Source organism: Oncorhynchus mykiss, chromosome 8, assembly GCF_013265735.2.
Source record: "Oncorhynchus mykiss isolate Arlee chromosome 8, USDA_OmykA_1.1, whole genome shotgun sequence".
NCBI classification, from domain to species: domain Eukaryota; kingdom Metazoa; phylum Chordata; class Actinopteri; order Salmoniformes; family Salmonidae; genus Oncorhynchus; species Oncorhynchus mykiss.
In genome coordinates, this window is record NC_048572.1 from 55,381,258 (window position 1) to 55,396,603 (window position 15,346).

A 15,346-nucleotide genomic window follows, 5' to 3' on the forward strand; every position below is an offset into this window, starting at 1 on the left:
CGTGATATTTTCATAAAACATAGGCTACTGATAAGGCTACTTGTGTGTGCCTCCGTTGGCAAAATCAATGCCTTAAACAATTGTGTCACCACTAAAACCAGCTTTTGGTCGGTCTAGTTGTGCTGACTGAAATTGTCATATTGGCGCATGTTACACCTCAAATATTTCCACCCCTTCCACCTCAGCGCAATGGAGCTGATGTTAGACAGATACATTACCAACTCTGGTGCAAATGTTGTAAAATAGCGGATTGCTGGCTTTTACAAGTCGAAATTGCCAACGAGTGTGCGTTTGACACTTGCGCCAGTCTAATGATGATTTATAGAATTCACTGTCCAGATTCATATACACTTGTAAGCTATCCAGAACAAGTGTGTATTTGACTACCTCCGGAGGTGGGCAGGAAGATCTGATCTCAATCTGATCACAACCTGTCTTTTGATTGTCTACACCTGTTTAGAAATGTGGGCACAATCAGAACAAAGGTCGCATGCTACCAGGTGTAAACGGGACCTTTGTAAGTGAGTCAACCTTGGCAATGGTTGGCTGGGAGTAATATGTGAAGTCTGATTGTCTGAGAGTGTACAGGGGTTCGCAGTTCATTGACTAAGAGTCCATATGAGGCAGCAGGTGAAGACTGATTGTGTGAGTGTGCAGCGGAAAGCAGCCTATTGGCTGAGAGTGTTCAAGAGACAGTGTGTCATTGGCTGACTTGGTTCAGGAAGCAACAGGTGAAGGGTAGCCTAATTAGCTGAGAGTAGTGTCAAATAAGTTGGATCTGTTCCGAAAGTGGACCTGGGGCTTTCCCAGCCGAACCCGATATGCATCATTTTTCATGGATTTTTTATATAGAGACCCGTTCCGAAAGTACCCGAGGAACACTAGACCCATTCCGTGTAGGCCTGTTCAGATCCAGACCCGGTCCGATCCGAATGAGGGAAGCAGCAGAAAAGGCTGTAGTGCATGCACTTTCTCATAGTTACAAATAACAACTCCATTCAGAATATAAAGCAGCAGCCTGTTGGCTCTTGGTCATTGTAGACTATCCTCCTCATTTAACTTTTAACTCCGTCATCTTAATTACATCTTCCATTGATTAGATATCTCCTAATTTTTGCCCCACAAGGAGGCTCTATGACAGACAAGTCATGTAAAATGACACATAACGAGACCCGTGACAAACATATCAGATCCGACCCAGACCTGTGACATTATTTACAATTCAGAATCCGGACCCTCTCGGGTATTCGGGTACAACTGAATCCGTGAAGACCTCTGGCTGAGAGTATACAGAGAAAAGCAGGCTTTTGGCTGAGAGGGTTCAAGAGACAATAGAGCCGACTGACGACTGACTGCTGACTGCTGACTGACTGCTGACTGCTGACTGACTGATCGACAAAGAACCTTGTATCATAAATAAATACTCATTATTATTTTGTAAATTAGTCCGTGTGTCATTGGTTGACAGTGTTCCGGAATTAGCATTCTTAATTCCATTCCTTTACTAGATTTGTGTGTATTGGGTATATGTTGTGTAATTGTTAGATATTGTTAGATATTACTTGTTACATATTACTGCACTGTCGGGGCTAGAAGCACAAGCATTTCACTACATCTGTTAAACATGTGTATGTGACTAATAATTGGATTTGAGCAGGTCATTGGCAGGTCATTAACTGCGATTGTACAGGAGGAGACAGAAGGCATGTAAAATCTGGACCAGCTGTTTCTAATGGCAGCCCTGTTCTGCCCAGCTGTTCCACTGTAGGATTTAGACTGGTGGACTGTTTACCTACATACGCAGCTAGAATTAAGATGATTTCCCTGGCAGACATGGTGTGTGTGGGGGTCTGTGTGTGATCTTGTTCTTCTATCCTCATGAGGACCTGTAATCCCCAAAAGGAGAAAATTCTCCCTCGTTGGGGACATTTCTCAAGTCCCCACAAAGACAAAGGCTATTTTAAGCTTAGGGGTTAGGTTTAGGGGTTAGGGTTACAATTAGGGTTAGGTTTAGAGTTAGGTGTTAAGGTTAGGTTTAAGGTTTAAGGTTTGGGTTAGGTTTAGGGTTAGGGAAATAGGGTTAGGGTTAACCCTAACCCAGTGTCCTTTGGGGAGGAAATGGACAATCGATTCAAGGATGTCTACAATCAGAGATCTCCTAACTAGAATAAGTTGGCAGATGTTCAATATAGTGAGATGAGGACAAGGGATCTGTGTGTGTGTGTGTGTGTGTGTTGGCCATGGTCCCCTTGATTCAGAGGTACAGTACATGTGGTCACACACGCAAAGCCCATACACACCCTACAAAGTTATGACAGTAGAGGTCACAGAATGCCTTAACCCTTACCCAGAACAATAGAGCTAATGGAATCGTCCTAAAAGTTACAACCCCCCCCAAAAAAATAGTCCCTGAATAGAATCTGTGTTTGAAATTCACTGCTCGACTGAGGGACCTTACAGATAATTGTTTGTGTGGTGGAGACGAAGAAGTCGTTCAAAAATCATGTTAAACATTTTTATTGCACACAGAGTCCATGCAACTTATTATGTGACTTGTTAAGCACACTTGTACTCCTGAACTAATTTAGGCTTGCCATAACAAAGGGGTTGAAAACATATTGACTCAAGACATTTCAGCTTTTCATTTATTTGTAAAATGTTCTAAATACATAATTCCACTTTGACATTATGGTGTATTGTGGGTAAGTCAGTGACACAAAAAATAAATCTCAATTTAATCCATTTAAAATTCAGGCTGTAACACAACATCAGGGAAAACATCAAGGGGTGTGAATATTTTCCTGAAGCACTGTAATATCACCACATCTAATCAGTCCTCTTTTCTCTCTCCTCTCTGTTGTCATCGTGCCAGGCTTCTGAAGACCCAGTCCCTGGAGTGGTACTACAACAATGTAAAGTGTCGCTTCAAGAGGTTTGGTAGTGCCAAGGTGCTGAAGACACTATACAGAAAACACCTGGCGGAGCATGGGACGCTGGGAGAACTCACAGGTACAGGACTGGACAGTTTTTTTTTTTTACTGCTGCCACAACTTTAATCGGACGTTTACATCGACCGTACGAGTGCAGAGACTCTCTGCTTGTGTCAAATCTTCCAGCATCTTAGGGATGGATCAACATTTACAGAATGGTTACATGGAGGAAAATGGGGAGGGTCATGCTTTTTCAATTTCAGTCAAGGGGAGGGTTTAGTATTTTTTATAATCTAGTCCAGGGGAGGGTCATGTAATTTGTAATTGATAAAATGTCAATATTTCTTAGTGTTTTAGAATTAATTGCTTATTAAGCTATAAATAGATATGTGCCCGATGCCGTCCCTCATCTCTGATTCTCCGCTTAATATCAAATGTGCCTATAGGCTATTTAGTGTTGTCTCAAGTCAAATGATCCATAGCCTAGGCTATGGGCTATGAAGTGCATGCTCTGGGAAGCAAAGCACAGAGCAAAATGATATATTTCTAAGATAGCTGCTGGGATGGTGTAAATACAACTGCATTACACACTGCAATGGATATTCCAACCCTGAGCCCCGGGCTGCTCTGCTCTTGCTGATCAAAACCCTTTTTGTGTGCTGCCATCCAATGGCTGCGCCGTGTAAGCCTACAATGGCAGTTCAGGAGGAGTGAAAGGCTTCATCCCAAAAAATTAGGCCTAGTCTAAAAAATATTGCACGTGGACTAGCCTATACTTTATGTTCTGTTCCGTTTGAGAAGGAAGAGCACAAAGATGAGAAGGTCAACTTTGATAGCTTTCCGATACAATAATTGATTTTATTAAAAACAATATTTTATTCTACCCATGATGTATTTATCAGAGTTATTGACCTCTCAATAAGCCAGATTCAAGGAACGTTGTGCTGCTAAAACTTGACGCAGCAGCCACAGCACAATCAATCAGAAACGGACAGCTAATGTTGCTGAAAGTAGGCAAATTCGAGTAGGCAACCGTCTTCATTTGAATTAGACTTTACTAACAACAAGACTTTGTGTTGGAGCCTATTTCTTCCTATTTAAGAAATAAGAGGCATGCCTTCCTGTTTTACAGATTCAATTAGACTATAGGCTGCTATATCCATAGATTTGTCGGTCAACTCCTCCACCCATGCACTCTTTAAATAACCTACCTCCTTGTCAGTGAAGGTCTGTTACTATCCGGATAAAGGTAAGACCCAGATGCAGACCAGACATGTCGAAGTAACAATGTTTATTACAGCAACAGGGGCAAAGGTACAGGACGTCAGGCAGGCTCAGGGTCAGGTCAGGCAGTGGTCGGTAATCCAGAGGTGGGGCAAAGGTACAGGACGGCAGGCAGGCTCAAGGGCAGGCAGAGTGGTCAGGCGGGCGGGCTCAGGGTCAGGACAGGCAAGGATCAAATCCAGGAGGACAAGAAAAAAGAGACGGGAAAAGCAGGAGCTGACACAAAAACGCTGGTTGTCTTGACAAACAAGACGAACTGGCAACAGAGAAACAGAGAACACAGGTATAAATGCACAGGGGATAATGGGGAAGATGGGCAACACCTGGCGGGGAGTGGAGACAATCACAAGGACAGGTGAAAAAGATTTGGGTATGACAGTTACATTAAAACCAAGACTCAAATTGAGGGGGTATGTCTACCTTTAATTGAAGAAAATGGCCAAGAAGCACAGGCCTACCCCTTGTTAGCGTAAGATTTGGAGGATAAAAAATGGAACCTCTCATTGAGTTAAACCATGGAAGAAGAGTAGCCAGCAGTTAAAACTTACATTTTTCTACGTTGATAGGCCTACTCTTTCTAGGGTGGAAGGGTAGGCCTAACTTTTGAAAGTAACATGCTCAGATTCCTAATTATTTGCAAACAGGGACAGTTTCGTTGCAAACAAAACACACCGATTTGGCATTAGAGAAATATAATAAGATTAACACATAGGCCTATCTGTCTGTCCATGCATAGCCTGTAATTTTGGTAGTCTGTGTGGCATAAAAAAATATGATGCTAATATGTAAAATTAATTAGAATTGCATGAAATGTTTATAAAAGGCCATTTTTTCACTGACCGGCAAATACAATGATAGAGTCATGCAATGCTTTTCCTACACCCCTACTCTTTTCCACAGTGGTCTGCAAACCCACAACTTTAAAAATACCTCTAATGTCATATCATGCTTAAAGGACACATTTTAAGCGTTCAGGGAGGATTTAGGTAAAAATACTACATATATTGCTGAAGGGAGGGCCATCCATTTTCATTTTATTATTTATTTTTATTTTATTTCACCTTTATTTAACCAGGTAGGCCAGTTGAGAACAAGTTCTCATTTACAACTGCGACCTGGCCAAGATAAAGCAAAGCAGTGCGACAAAAACAACAACACAGAGTTACACATAAACAAACGTACAGTCGATAACGCAATAGAAAAACATGTATACAGTGTGTGCAAATGAAGTAAGGAGGGAGGTAAGGCAATAAATAGGCCATAGTGGCAAAGTAATTACAATTGAGCAATTAACACTAGAGTGATAGATGTGCAGATGAGGATGTGCAAGTAGAAATACTGGTGTGCAAAAGATCAGAAAAACCAAAACAAATATGGGATGAGGTAGGTAGTTGGATGAGCTATTTACAGATGGGCTGTGTACAGATGCAGCGATCGGTAAGCTGCTCTGACAGCTGATGCTTAAAGTTAGTGATGGAGATGTAAGTCTCCAACTTCAGTGATTTTTGCAATTCGTTCCAGTCATTGGCAGCAGAGAACTCGAAGGAAAGGCGGCCAAATGAGGTGTTGGCTTTGGGGATGACCAGTGAAATATACCTGCTGGAGCGCGTGCTAGGGGTGGATGTTGCTATGGTGACCAGTGAACTGAGATAAGGCAGAGCTTTACCTAGCAAAGACTTATAGATGACCTGGAGCCAGTGGGTTTGGCGACGAATATGTAGCGAGGACAAGCCAACCAGAGCATACAGGTCGCAGTGGTGGGTAGTTTAAGGGGCTTTGGTGACAAAACGGATGGCACTGTGATAGACTGCATCCAATTTGCTGAGTAGAGTGTTGGAGGCTAGTTTGTAAATGACATCCCAGAAGTCAAGCATCGGTAGGTTAGTCAGTTTTATGAGGGTATGTTTGGCAGAATGAGTGGAGGCTTTGTTGCGAAATAGGAAGCTGATTCTAGATTTAATTTTGGATTGGAGATGCTTAATATGAGTCTGGAAGGAGAGTTTACAGTCTAGCCAGACACCTAGGTATTTATAGTTGTCATTTTAGCATTTAAGAGCAGTTGGAGGCCAAGGAAGGAGTGTTGTATGGCAATGAAGCTCGTTTGGAGGTTTGTTAACACAGTGTCCAAAGATTCTTAGAAGTAGTTTGTGAACCAGGCGAGGCAGTCATTAGAGAATCAAAGGCTGTTGAGTCTGCCGATAAGAATACGGTGATTGACAGAGTCGAAAGCCTTGGCCATGTCGATGAAGACGGCTGCACAGTACTGTCTTTTATCGATGGCGGTTATGATATCGTTTAGGACCTTAAGCATGGCTGAGCTGCACCTGTGACCAACTCGGAAACCGGATTGCATATCGGAGAAGGTACGGTGGGATTCGAAATGGTCGGTGATCTGTTTGTTAACTTGGATCTAAAAGACCTTGGAAAGGTAGGACAGGATGAATATAGGTCTGTAACAGTTTGGGTCTAGAGTGTCTCCCCCTTTGAAGAGGGGGATGACCACGGCTGCTTTCCAATCTTTAGGAATCTCAGACGATACGAAATAGAGGTTGAACAGACTAGTAATAGGGGTTGCAACAATGGCAGCGGATAATTTTAGGAAGAGAGGGCCCAGATTGTCTAGCCCAGCTGATTTGTAGGGATCCAGATTGTGCAGCTCTTTCAGAACATCAGCTGTCTGGATTTGGGTGAAGGATAAGCGGGTGAGGCTTGGGCCAGTTGCTGTGCGGGGTGCAGAGCTGTTGTTCGGGGTTGGGGTAGCCAGGTGGAAAGCATGGCCAGCCATAGAGGAATGCTTATTGAAATTCTTGATTATCGTGGATTTATCGGTGGTGACAGTGTTTCCTAGCCTCAGTGCTGTGGGCAGCTGTGAGGAGGTGCTCTTATTCTCCATGGACTTAACAGTGTCCCAAAACTTTTGGGAATTAGAGAGGTCCGATTGCATTCAGGTCAAGAGGTGTGTGTGTGTGTGTGTGTGTGTGTGTGTGTGTGTGTGTGTGTGTGTGTGTGTGTGTGTGTGTGTGTGTGTGTGTGTGTGTGTGTGTGTGTGTGTGTGTGTGTGTGTGTGTGTGTGTGTGTGTGTGTGTGTGTGTGTGTGTGTGTGTGTGTGTGTGTGTGTGTGTGTGTGTGTGTGTGTGTGTGTGTGTGTGTGTGTGTGTGTGCGCGCGTTGTGCAGCAGGACTGTTGAGGGAGAAGAAAACAGGACTAAGCGCCTGCAGGTTTTTATTTCATTTAACAAGTTCACCAGATTACTGTACACATCCTGAGACGGGCAATGTGTAGGCCACACTGAGTTTAGGAACAGGAGCCAAAATCTGTGTATATGTGTTATATGAATGTAATAGTAGAATGCAATGTGAATGCATTATCCGTGTCTGTACTTGACAACATAGTAAGTACATGTGTGGATTACATTCTACTTAATGCCCTCTGCCATATTCATAAAGCCTACTATGCTCCAGAACCTTCAGGGGAAGGGCAGGACAGCTTTGGCCACGGAGATATTTGCAGTAGCAGGGGTCATATATATATATATATATATATGATATTCTGTGATATTCTCAGATGGAAAATACTAAATAATTTGAATTGAAACAAGACCACTTGCTCATGGTCACACGGACTAAATTACTTTGTGCACAGTAGCGGGTAAAATCACTGAGGAAGCCAAGCCAGAAACAAAAGCCATATTTCAACTCATGTGTTGTGATAATTGCGTTGTTTGTTCTATAACCTGTTAGTTCATATGCATTGCGGCCATGATATATAGGCCTGAAGTCGAGATAATAAGAAGACACAGTGACAGAATAATTTCAACCACACCTTTGTTTCATCACAAAATTGAGTCCACATAGCATATTGCATGTAACAAACAGTTATATGACCTACAGCAATGGTCAAGCAAGTTAAAACCAGTTAAATTTAAATAAAGGTGAAATAAAAAATAAAAAAATACAATTATTTAATGTTATTTTACAGTATGAAGAATGCAATTGAACGTAGCTGAATAAAATTGAAAGGATTTTTTCTCCAAACGATTTGAGGGACTGTGTGTGTGTGTGTGTGTGTGTGTGTGTGTGTGTGTGTGTGTGTGTGTGTGTGTGTGTGTGTGTTCGTGCGTTCTTGTGCGTTTGTGCGTGCCTGTGGACCCCCAATACACAGCCAGTTAGCAATAGAGTCGCAAAGAAAACAGAATGAGGCTTTGTTCTCAAATCTAGTTCATGTCACTCAAGTTCACTGCCTTCCTCCTTAAAAGGACTGGAAATGACCATATCCACTTCCCCAATCCACTTCTGAACTACATGAACACTGGGCACACGCAGTCCAGGGATAAGGTTGATAATGCCTCACACAAGACACAGTAATGCAGTTACATAACAACAAATAACCTCAGCTTTATGTGCATATTTAGAGGACCTGAATAGAGCTCAAAGCAGAATGAGGATGTATGACTAGGGCTGTTATGGTGACTGTAATACCGCCACACCGACGGTCACCAGTCTTGATGGCAGTCAAATTCCACTTCACATTTAGTCATGGTAATTAGGTTTCTGCAATCTCTGATGCTACTCAGCACTCTATTAATGCAAATGTAATCGAAAATCTAATCAATGTCTTCTTGAGCCCATGTTGCCCAACATTTCAATAGGTCATGCAATTGCGTGAGAAAACATGGCCTCTATTAAAAAGAGGAGGATCCCATCAGCTTTCTATAGGCTTACAATATTTATTTCTCAACTTTCCTAATATTAAGCACATTGCTTCTCTATACAACAGGTGTATAGCCTACCTGGCTGGCATGAAAATGAACCATTCGCTATTTAAGTGCATAGATGACATGTATTTTTCCGCTGCCCCTGTTTCAAGACAGGTGCATGATAATGGTCCATTCTAAATCCAATCAAATTTCACACATATATTATTTAGTATATATGTAAAGACAAGATTAAATCAAGGATAGTGTGATGTGTGATTGTGAATTATGCCTGGCTTAAGGGAAGAAACAGCGCATGTCTTTTTTTGCTACCTTTTTCAAATCATGTAGCCTAGCCCATAGGCCTATATGTTTTGAGAAGGTGTGTATCACAACTGAAGTGGCCAAATGAAACATGTGAGTTTCAAGTTTGGGGAAGATAATTTTCACCATAAAAATGCATCTTAATAATAAAAGCAATGCATGCACAATCGTAATTGTGGTCACTTTTGAGAACTGTGTTTTCCTGCTAATGGAACATTTGCGCTTATAGCTACTACCATATGCGAATTGCTACGCTTATACGGTGAAGAAATATCCTAAAAGTTTATCAATATTTAAAGCTAAACATTCTCATCTGTTGCATCAGGCTCATTGCTTAAAGTTTTTTTGATGCAAGTGGTTGTATTAATTTGGCAGCTAGCGCATCCCACAACTGTCCCAGACTAACATGCGTTTACATTTTTTTCTTTTAAACCATCATCTTTGAAATGCAAAAGAATGGCCAAAATGTATTATTCCAGCCCAGGCGCAATTTAGATTTTGGACACTAGATGGGAGCAGTGTATGTGCAATGCTTTAGACGGATCCAATGAACCATTGCATTTCTGTTCAACATTATGCATCAAGACTGCCCAAATGTGCCTAATTTGTTTATTAATACATTTTAAAGTTCATAACTGTGCTATCTCCTCAAACAATAGCATGGGATTATTTCACTGTAATAGCTACTGTAAATTGGACAGTGCAGTTAGATTAACAAGATTTTAAGCTTTCTGGCAATATCAGATATGTCTATATCCTGGGAAATGTTCTTGTTACTTACAACCTCATGCTAATCACATTAGCCTACGTTAGCTCAACCGTCCCGCGGGGGACCCACCAATCCAGTAGAGGTTTACACACATAACAGGAGACAATTATTTGAAACAGACAAAGTTGTCCAATGCCCATTTTATTTTCCTGTTCACACCTTTTTGCTACATTGTGACCTACTGAACATGACCCATGCCCTGTGTGTTGTATCTTTTTGCAGAGGGTAGCACGTATGAGGAGAGCATCGGCAACGAGGGCAGCGTCTGTAGTGAAAACGCCTTCTACAGACAGAGTGAAGGTAGGCTTCTGGCTTTCCCCTTCTCAAGCATTTCATGTCTTTACTGAAAGAACAGATAGGGGGGCCGTAGGTAGCCTAGTGGTTAGAATGTTGGGCTAGTAACTGAAAGGTTGCTGGTTTGAATCCCTGAGTCTACTAGGTGAAAAATCTGTTGATCTGCCCATGAGCAAGGCACTTAACCCTGGTTGTTGTCCATAATGGCTGATCCTTGGCTGTGACCTCTCGGAGGTATCTCAAGGAGATATACAAAAAAAACAATTTCCATTACATACTTGTGTATATTTGTTGACAAAAATAAGCAACCCAATCATTATTATCATTTTGTTCATAAAATAACTTCCGGTTCCGGTGGCATGCATCGTAAATGGTGGCTATCTCGTGGCTTTTCTTTTGCAAAATAACTATACATTTACTTATTTTCAAATTATTGTCAACATATAACATCACATTCAGGTGTGGGACGTTTACTGTATGGCAAGTAACAATAGCAGGTCTAGGGGGAAAAGGTAAGGAACTTGTCCGTCTGCCCTGCATTAAAGACCAAAAATGGTAAAAGAAAAGTGTGATAACTAAAAATATATATATACCAGTTTCATTTAAGGACCAACAAATTTACAGCTGTGCCATATAAATTGCAAAATAGTTGGGAAGAGATTTTCGGTGTACCGATTCCATGGCACATGGTTTATGAATTGACACGCAAAACAACGCCCGATTCAAAACTTATTATACAAAATATTTGCAACTAATATAATGTTATATATATGGGGGATACAATCTTCCCAGTTCTAAAGATTTTGCTGCAAGGAGGCAGAGTCATTAGATCATTTATTTTGGTACTGTCCATATGTATTTTGTTTTTGGTCACTGGTCTAGGAATGGCTGAAGAATTACAAGATTTACCTAGAACTAACACTGCAGATAGCAACACTGGGTGATTTGAAAAGTCAAAGTCAATCGATCAATAATATAATAATGATTTTAGCAACATTTTTTATCTTTAATTTACAATCTGTAAGAACTATGAGAATAGAAAGGTTCTGTACTTTTGTACTGCACAGTTAAAAATATATGGCAAATAGAAATCCAAAATGGGATAGGTTGAATGGAGCTGAAGGGTGGGACTAATAACAAGATAACCAATAATAAGATAACATACTGGGTCTGTAAAATGTACATAGGTTCAGAACTTTTGTGAAATAGCACAGTTACAAATATAACTAATTGACATCAGAAATAGAGGAAGGACTAAAAACAAACAAAATATAACTATTGTAAAATAGGTTGTGTCTGTAAAATGTGTATAGTATGTATAAACTGAAGGTAGAAGCCGAAGTGTTATTGTTTATTAGTTTACTTCAATTGGGGGAGGGGTGGTAGTGTTTGCGGGGAATAATAAAGGTATATTCTAAAAAAAAGTGTATATATATATATATGTGTATATATATATATATATGTGTGTATATGTATGAATGTTTTTGTATGTATGTACACTACCGTTCAATCGTTTGGGGTCACTTAGAAATGTCCTTGTTTTTGAAAAGTGATAAGAAATACAGTGTACACATTGTTAATGTTGTAAATGACTATTGTAGCTGGAAACGGCTGATTTTTTTATGGAATAGCTACATAGGCGTACAGAGGCCCATAATCAGCAACCATCACTCCTGTGTTCCAATGGCAGGTTGTGTTAGCTAATCCAAGTTTATCATTTTAAAAGGCCAATTGATAATTAGAAAACCCTTTTACAATCATGTTAGCACAGCTGAAAACTGTTGTTCTGATTAAAGAAGCAATAAAACTGGCCTTTAGACTAGTTGAGTATCTGGAGCATCAGCATTTAGGGGTTCGATTATAGGCTCAAAATGGCCAGAAACAAAGAACTTTCTTCTGAAACTCGTCAGTCTATTCTTGTTCTTAGAAATTAAGGCTATTCCATGCGAGAAATTGCCAAGAAACTGAAGATCTCGTACAAAACTGTGTACTACCCCCGTCACAGAACAGTCCAAACTGGCTCTAACCAGAATAAAAAGAGTGGGAGGCCCCGGTGCACAACTGAACAAGGGGACAAGTACATTCGTGTGTCTAGTTTGAGAAACAGACGCCTCACAAGTCCTCAACTGGCCGCTTCATTAAATAGTACCCTCTAAAACACTGTCTCAAAGTCAACAGTAAAGAGGTGACTCTGGGATGCTGGCCTTCTAGGCAGAGTTGCAAAGGAAAAGCCATTCCTCAGACTGGCCAATAAAAATAAAAGATTAAGATGGGCAAAAGAACACAGACACGGGACAGAGGAACTCTGCCTAGAAGGTCAGCATCCCGGAGTCGCCTCTTCACTGTTGACATTGAGACTGGTATTTTGCGGGTACTATTTAATAAAGCTGCCAGTTGAGGACTTGTGAGGTGTCTGTTTCTCAAACTAGACACTAATGTACTTGTCCTCTTGCTCAGTTGTGCACCAGGACCTCCCACTCTTTATATTCTGGTTATATTTTCCTGTCAAAATGTAACAATTACTTTTGGGTCTCAAGGAAAATGTATTGAGTAAAAAGTACATTATTTTCTTTACGAATGTAGTGAAGTAAAAGTAGTTAAATATAAAATAGTAATGTACAGATATCACAAAAAACGACTTAAGTAGTACTTTCAAGTATTTTTACTTAAGTACTTTACACCACTGCCCAAATGCCTTCACACCAGTACATTAGCATACTTTATATACTGTTACACATGCACCTATCACATAGTATTCCATACAAGATAAGACCATGCAACCTGAGTTGAAACCAGAGTGAGGTGAACATGTACAGTACATAAACAGATGCATGCGCCATATTTTTATGTGATGGACACTTGATACGATCACATGATATTGTTGTGGTATGTCACAAAATCATATTATAGTGATAGACGAGGTAGTTACATGCATACAATCAGGGGTAAAGTGGCTGAGCAGCATGATAAAAAAAATAGTAGCAGCAATGTATATCTGTGTGTTATATAACAGAGTCATTTTAATAGAGCCACTGTAGATAGTGCTAATGACTGGTCCGCCCAAACCACGCATGAACAAGGGAATCTATATTCGGAGAGCCTGTTGCTGTCCTGCCCTTGACTTTGGTGCAGGGCATGTGATGTCCATAAACTCTTCATCACAAAATTGTCTGATCTTGTCAAAAAGATAGCTTGTGTCCAGTCCAGGTGGCGCTTTACAGGCTGACCATCTTTTTAAATGTTTTATTTATTTTTTATTTCACCTTTATTTAACCAGGTAGGCTAGTTGAGAACAAGTTCTCATTTGCAACTGCGACCTGGCCAAGATGAAGCATAGCAGTGTGAACAGACAACACAGAGTTACACATGGAGTAAACAATTAACAAGTCAATAATACAGTAGAAAAAAGGAGAGTCTATATACATTGTGTGCAAAAGGCATGAGGAGGTAGGCGAATAATTACAATTTTGGAGATTAACACTGGAGTGATAAATGATCAGATGGTCATGTACAGGGAGAGATATTGGTGTGCAAAAGAGCAGAAAATAAAATAAATAAAAACAGTATGGGGATGAGGTAGGTAAAAATGGGTGGGCTATTTACCGATAGACTATGTACAGCTGCAGCGATCGGTTAGCTGCTCAGATAGCAGATGTTTGAAGTTGGTGAGGGAGATAAAAGTCTCCAACTTCAGCGATTTTTGCAACTCGTTCCAGTCACAGGCAGCAGAGAACTGGAACGAAAGGCGGCCAAATGAGGTGTTGGCTTTAGGGATGATCAGTGAGATACACCTGCTGGAGCGCGTGTTACGGCTGGGTGTTGCCATCGTGACCAGTGAACTGAGATAAGGCGGAGCTTTACCTAGCATGGACTTGTAGATGACCTGGAGCCAGTGGGTCTGGCGACGAATATGTAGCGAGGGCCAGCCGACTAGAGCATACAGGTTGCAGTGGTGGGTGGTATAAGGTGCTTTAGTGACAAAACAGATGGCACTGTGATAAACTGCATCCAGTTTGCTAAGTAGAGTGTTGGAAGCAATTTTGTAGATGACATCGCCAAAATCGAGGATCGGTAGGATATTCAGTTTTACTAGGGTAAGTTTGGCGGCGTGAGTGAAGGGGGCTTTGTTGCGGAATAGAAAGCCGACTCTAGATTTGATTTTCGATTGGAGATGTTTGATATGAGTCTGGAAGGAGAGTTTACAGTCTAGCCAGACACCTAGGTACTTATAGATGTCCACATATTCAAGGTCGGAACCATCCAGGGTGGTGATGCTAGTCAGGCGTGCGGGTGCAGGCAGCGAACGGTTGAAAAGCATGTATTTGGTTTTACTAGCGTTTAAGAGCAGTTGGAGGCCACGGAAGGAGTGTTGTATGGCATTGAAGCTCGTTTGGAGGTTAGATAGCACAGAGTCCAAGGACGGGCCGGAAGTATATAGAATGGTGTCGTCTGCGTAGAGGTGGATCAGGGAATCGCCCGCAGCAAGAGCAACATCATTGATATATACAGAGAAAAGAGTCGGCCCGAGAATTGAACCCTGTGGAACCCCCATAGAGACTGCCAGAGGACCGGACAGCATGCCCTCCGATCAGAAAAACCGAGGCTACTGAGTCTGCCGATAAGAATATGGTGATTGACAGAGTCGAAAGCCTTGGCAAGGTCGATGAAGACAGCTGCACAGTACTGTCTTTTATCGATGGCGGTTATGATATCGTTTAGCACCTTGAGCGTGGCTGAGGTGCACCCGTGACTGGCTCGGAAACCAGATTGCACAGCGGAGAAGGTACGGTGGGATTCGAGATGGTCAGTGACCTGTTTGTTGACTTGGCTTTCGAAGACCTTAGATAGGCAGGGCAGGATGGATATAGGTCTGTAACAGTTTGGGTCCAGGGTGTCTCCCCCTTTGAAGAGGGGGATGATTGCGGCAGCTTTCCAATCCTTGGGGATCTCAGACGATATGAAAGAGAGGTTGAACAGGCTGGTAATAGGGGTTGCGACAATGGCGGCGGATAGTTTCAGAAATAGAGGGTCCAGATTGTCAAGCCCAGCTGA

The 15,346-nt window shown here is 41.5% G+C and overlaps 1 protein-coding gene across 5 annotated transcripts in view; it reads left to right on the top strand.

The window, feature by feature from the left end:
• si:ch211-106h4.9 (rab effector MyRIP) overlaps nt 1–15,346 on the top strand; it is an 80,384-nt gene that overhangs the window by 46,426 nt on the left and 18,612 nt on the right. For all 5 annotated transcript variants that reach the window (XM_036985718.1, XM_021613017.2, XM_021613018.2 and 2 more), the window contains exons 4-5: nt 2,873–3,009; nt 10,223–10,300. In XM_036985718.1, coding sequence (XP_036841613.1) covers nt 2,873–3,009; nt 10,223–10,300 — 215 coding nt within the window. The remainder of the gene's footprint in view (nt 1–2,872; nt 3,010–10,222; nt 10,301–15,346) is intronic.